Source organism: Orycteropus afer, unplaced genomic scaffold (genome assembly GCF_000298275.1).
Source record: "Orycteropus afer afer isolate SDZICR_OR568_19922 unplaced genomic scaffold, OryAfe1.0 scaffold00600, whole genome shotgun sequence".
Classification (NCBI taxonomy): Eukaryota; Metazoa; Chordata; class Mammalia; order Tubulidentata; family Orycteropodidae; genus Orycteropus; species Orycteropus afer.
In genome coordinates, this window is record NW_006922187.1 from 146,420 (window position 1) to 151,822 (window position 5,403).

The 5,403-nt window shown below is 39.4% G+C and overlaps 1 protein-coding gene across 1 annotated transcript in view; it reads right to left on the minus strand.

Annotated features, from left to right (window-relative positions):
- Nucleotides 1–5,403, minus strand: part of USP24 (ubiquitin specific peptidase 24) — a 201,450-nt gene that overhangs the window by 103,294 nt on the left and 92,753 nt on the right. The window contains exons 10-12 of the mRNA XM_007956287.2: nucleotides 3,563–3,721; nucleotides 1,933–2,047; nucleotides 1,433–1,536 (exon numbers count right to left, since the gene is read on the minus strand). Of these exons, the coding sequence (XP_007954478.1) occupies nucleotides 1,433–1,536; nucleotides 1,933–2,047; nucleotides 3,563–3,721 (378 nt within the window). The remainder of the gene's footprint in view (nucleotides 1–1,432; nucleotides 1,537–1,932; nucleotides 2,048–3,562; nucleotides 3,722–5,403) is intronic.

The window sequence follows — 5,403 nt, forward strand, 5'->3', positions numbered from 1 at the left end:
GGGTTTGAACCACCAGCCTTCTGGTTAGCAGTCAAATGCTTTAGGCACTACGCTACCAAAGATATAAAAAAGAACTCAATACTCAATCTGATACTCATTTTCAAGAGGAGAACAAAATATTTTCATCTGGTTAAAAAAATCCAAACTAAAATACGGGACGAACTTACTCACTATTGGCATTTTATAAATCATCTTGGGGACCTTTCTTAGTTGAAAGTATTAGCTACCTCACATTTTATTTGTTCATACAAGATACTTTGTGACTTCAATTATTATTTATGTACCCCATATGCAGTTTAAGACTCAGACTTATTTTATAACCTCAATCATGGTATCTTCATGTCTCACTGTTTGCCATGTGAGAGACATGAAAGGCAGAGAAATGTTTTTAGATTTAACTCCACAAGTATTTGTTCAGCATCTACTAAGCAATGGATGTAGTAGGGCTATATAGTATTTGTACATCATGGCACCTAGAATCTTCAACCTGACATGGACTCTCAACCTACATTCATAAAACAAAATTATATGGGAGTATAAAACCAAAGTCTAACCACGTGAAGTAAAATCTATAGTACTTGGAACTATTTTTTCTCAGTCTGTGCCTAACCTTCTGTATTCTGCGCTGCACTGCTGGGTTAGGGGCCTGCAAACTCTATTTCCCACACTCCTCTGTTTGCTTCTTCCAGTTATGTTCTGCCAGTGACAGACACTGCTGGGAGATTTGAAAGCAGGAGGAAGGAAGAGTATTTCTGGCTCAAGTTCAGACAATGGACAGAGGTGCTGGCATTTGTGGCAGCAAGGAATTTCAGAAGCCTTGAAGGTGTTGCCATCTCTGTCAGTTCCAGCACATTTAGCATAAAACTTCGCAGCAATTTAATGCAGGTTATGTTCATTATCTTCTCTTCTATATTGTAAGTTCCTCGAGGAGCAGGCTTACATACAAGTTGAAATGTATGTAACTACCATTTTTGTAGAGTGAAAAATGGTCAAACAGCAACAATTTTATACGGTTTAACACAAGATATATCAAGTGCCCAAGACATATATTTGCTGAATCAATTCTATTAACAAAATATGAGGATGATAAAAAGTATAAATGGCTACTAATACATAACCTTCTACCTACAGAATTTAACAATAAATACCATTTGAGTGTTTATCATGTACCAAGCAGAATGTACTATATTAATGATTATTTCTCATGACAGGTGTAACAGTTTATTTTTAAGCTAATTTTAATGATGAGGAAATGGAGGTTCATACATGAGTAGTTAAGTAAACTGATGAATATGACACAACTAAGTTTTAATGGAGTCAGGATTCAAACACAGACTTGTTAAATTTGGTCATATGCCCTTTGTTACAATACACCACCTACATTAAACCCAAAAAAGTCAGGAAAAGGCAAAACCAACTTTGATCAACTTACCTGTATCTTCCAAATTTTAGTGAGCTCATCTAAAGACAATTTACTGCCCAAGAGTTCAATAATTCCCTTTATACGATCACAGTATTGTGCTTGGTCTATGTTGCCTAATGAAAAAAACAGTAAAGGAAGACAGAAGTAAACATGGACTCTTCTAAATACAATTTTATTAACTCAAAGCAGCAGTAACTTGCTGTAAGATTACTTAAAGACTAATACAGTCAAAGCAACAATTCTATGCCTTTTTTTATACAGAAATATTTATAATTATATGCTTTGTACATACTGCTGTTGAGTCAGATCCAACTCATAGCAACCCCTCCTTGGGTTTCTGAGGCGGAATCACTACGGAAGTAGATTGCCCAACCTTCCTTCCAAGAAGTGGTTGGTGGCTTTGAACTGCTAGCCTTCTGGTTAGCAGTCAAATGCCTTAGGTACTACACCACCAGAGCTCCCAATTATATGCTAGGATTTTTTTTTTAATTTTTTTAAAAGCAACTTACCTTCCAATGCAATTGACAGAACTGAATTCTCCACTAGCCAATCTAATAATCTATCTGTATCTATTGCATTCTTCACAGATTTGGATAAAGTGCTGTCTTCTATTAGTTTGGTTACCTAAAAAGACAAGATTATTGTGACTGACTGAACCTAATGCAAATATGTATCATCAAGTTCTTCACATACACAAGCTGTAATTTTTATCATGTTAAAATGTGGTCTAATAATGAGCCACAATGCATCAAAGGCCACTTACTGGAAGTTAACAAACTACTACCTTTGATATCTCTTTAAAGTGAACATGAAGTCAAGTTCCTACAGCTCTCACTTCCTGGACCCTGCTAACTGGCTCAGGGATGAGAACAGACGACTTGGTCTCTATCAGGGCACTTCCCCTGAATTCTGAACTTGAGACCAGAGAAAGCATCAGTCCCTTTCTGGTGACAGGGGCTGCAGGATGTGAAACTGGGAGCTATCAATAACCATGATCTCTACCATACGAAAGATGTCATGCTGTAGGCAGAAAGAGAACTAAGCCACATGCTCTCAGAACTACTGAACCAAGACTTGACAGAGTCCTGGCAACAGTCAGGTCTCAAATTCTAGTTGCTTCTGCATCCACATGAGTTCTTGCCCTCCCACGGTCTGGCCCTTCAATCCTCCATTTATGTTAAACAGTCTAGCCTCCTTCCAATAAATTCTCCCTTTGGCCTTAGATGGTTCATTATTACTTTATTTCACTTGTAGCCAAGAATCCTAATTAATTAAAAAAAAAGAAAAAGAAGGAAAAATACCTAGAATTATCACTGAATTATATGGGCTCCACTTCTCGCTCACCAAAACCAACTATACTGTCTGTATGGATCTACGTAAAGTCTAGGAGGCTACAGGAAATTATTTCCATCACTTTGCTTAGGCCATCACATATACAGTCACTTTGTTTCTACCCTAACTCCAATTAGAATATTTGGTTTAAGAAAACTCATCTCAATAAAATAAAAAGAACTGTACACTTAGGGTAAAAAGCAAATACACTACATATTCCAAAAGATTGCTGCTGTTATCAGCTGCTGTTGAGTTGGGCCCCAAAATATGGCAATCCCACGCATGAGACTGGACCACTGAGATCCATAGGATTTTCACTGGCTGATTCTTGGAAGTAGATTAGGAAGCCTTTCTTCCTAGTCTGTCTTTATCTAGAATCTCTGTTAAAATATTTTCAGCATCACAGCAACATATAAGCTGCCACTGACAGATGAGTGGTGGCTGCACTTGAGGTGAACTGGCAGGAATCGAACCCTGGTCTCCAGCATGGAAGGTGAGAATTCTGACAACGAACCACTGCTGCCCTCTCCCAAAGGATTAATTTCTATAAATTTCACAAAAACACTGAATATTCCAAGTATTTCAGAGAAAGAATTTTGAATATGATACATATAAAAAGATGGCTTACCTTTTATATACCAATATAGCTCAAAACATAACCTGGGAGAAGCTATACTAACTGGATGCTTTCCACATATAAATTATCAGTACTTTCACGAACGCTTTATATTACTAAACACAATTTTTAGTAGCACTTAAAGTGTGTGTGTGTGCTTTAAGTATTTTAGAAACAAATGCAAAACTTACTTCTTTTAGGGAATTCATTTTAGCGCTAAAATGTGGTGATTTCAGCATGCGCAGAAGGATGTCCAGTCGTAGGTCGTCCACAACTGTGACCAGATCCGGTTGGAAACGCATACAAAGTAACTTAATGGCAGACAAGAGCTCAGGGATGCTAACCAATCTCTTTTAATTAAAAAAAAAAAAAAAAAAAAAAAAAAAAGAGGAACATGTTGATCTCAATTCTTCCAATAGAAAAAGGAAATAAGGTAAGGAATATAGGATAACTTCAACAATGAATAATGAAAATGGTCTGGTGGTATCTGATACTCTGGCCAATTTCACTTTGCTTCTAAACAAAGATAGCACATAAGTAAGCAGCAAAGGAAAGAGGAGAGTCCCGTGAGAAATTCAAGATTGGAAAAATAAATCATGTTAAATTTAAGTAATAAAATTGCTCTAAACCACATTATAGGTATACCTCATTTTATTGCCCTTTGCTTTATTATGCTTCATAGATAATTGTGTTCTTTACCAACTGAAGGTTTATGGCAATCCTGTGTCAATCAAGCCTATTGGTGCCATTATTTCAATGGCATGTGCTCACTTCATGTCTCTGCATTACATTTTGGTAATTCTCACAATATTTCAAACTTTTCATAATGCTATTGCACACAATAGACTACTCAAAAAAATGACTGCCATCAAGTCGTTTCCAACACATAGCAACCGTATAGGACAGAGCAGAACTGACCCACAAGATTTCCAAGGCTGCACTCTTTACAGAACCAGACTGCTTCATTTTTCTTCTGTAGAGCAGCTGGTGAGTTTGAACCACTGATCTTTTAGTTAGCAGCCAAATGTCTTAATCACTGGGCCACCAGAGCTCCTCTAATAGACTACAGTATACCATAAACAACTTTTATATGCACTAGGAAAAAAAAAAAAAATTGTGACTCACTTTACTGAAGTATTTGCTTTGTTGCAGTGGTCTGGAACCAAACCCGCAGTATCTCCAAGGTATGCCCGTATTTAAAAGTTTCTTCAAATCTATACTTATTCCGTCCAGGAAGCCAGAGAGAAGAGCAGTCAGCCGAAGGGATTAGGTGAGGAGAGGCAACTCAGGCCCGCCCAGAGTAGCAGACCGGAAGAGCAGGAGAAAGGGGATAAAAAGCCAGGAACCCGGACAGAAGAGCAGTCAGCCACAGGGTTACAGGTGAGGAGAAACAACTCAGGGATGCCCAAAGTAGCAAGCGGGAAGAGCAGGAGAAAGGGGATTAAAATCCAAGAAGCCAGAGAGAAGAGCAGTCAGCCAAAGGGATTAGGTGAGGAGAGGAAACTCAGGCCCGCCCAGAGTAGCAGGCCGGAAGAGCAGGAGCAAGGGGATAAAAGCCAGGAACCTGGACAGAAGCACAGTCAGCCCCAGGGTTACAGGTAAGGGGAGACAACTCAGTGACGCCCAAAGTAGCCAGTGGGAAGAGCAGGAGAAAGGGAATTAAAAGCCAGGAAGCCAGACAGAAGTGCAATCAGCCAAAGGGATTAGTTGAGGAGAGGAAACTCAGGCCCGCCCAAAGCAGCAGGACCGGAGAGCAGGAGAAAGGGGATAAAAGCCCAGATCCTGGACAAAGGGGCAGTCAGCCCCAGGGACAACTCAGGGACGCACAAAATAGCAGGGCAGAAGAGCAAGAGAAAGGGGATTAAAAGCCAGGAAGCCAGACAGTGGTACAGTCAGCCACAGGGACCCAGTTGGGGGTGATACGAGAGGTCTCCAACAGGAAGACAAACTTGTCTGTCGGTTTGTCCTACTGTGGTGACATGCAGACTTGAGTTTTGAGGCTGAGCCTCTGGTGTTTAAAACCCAGCGAGAT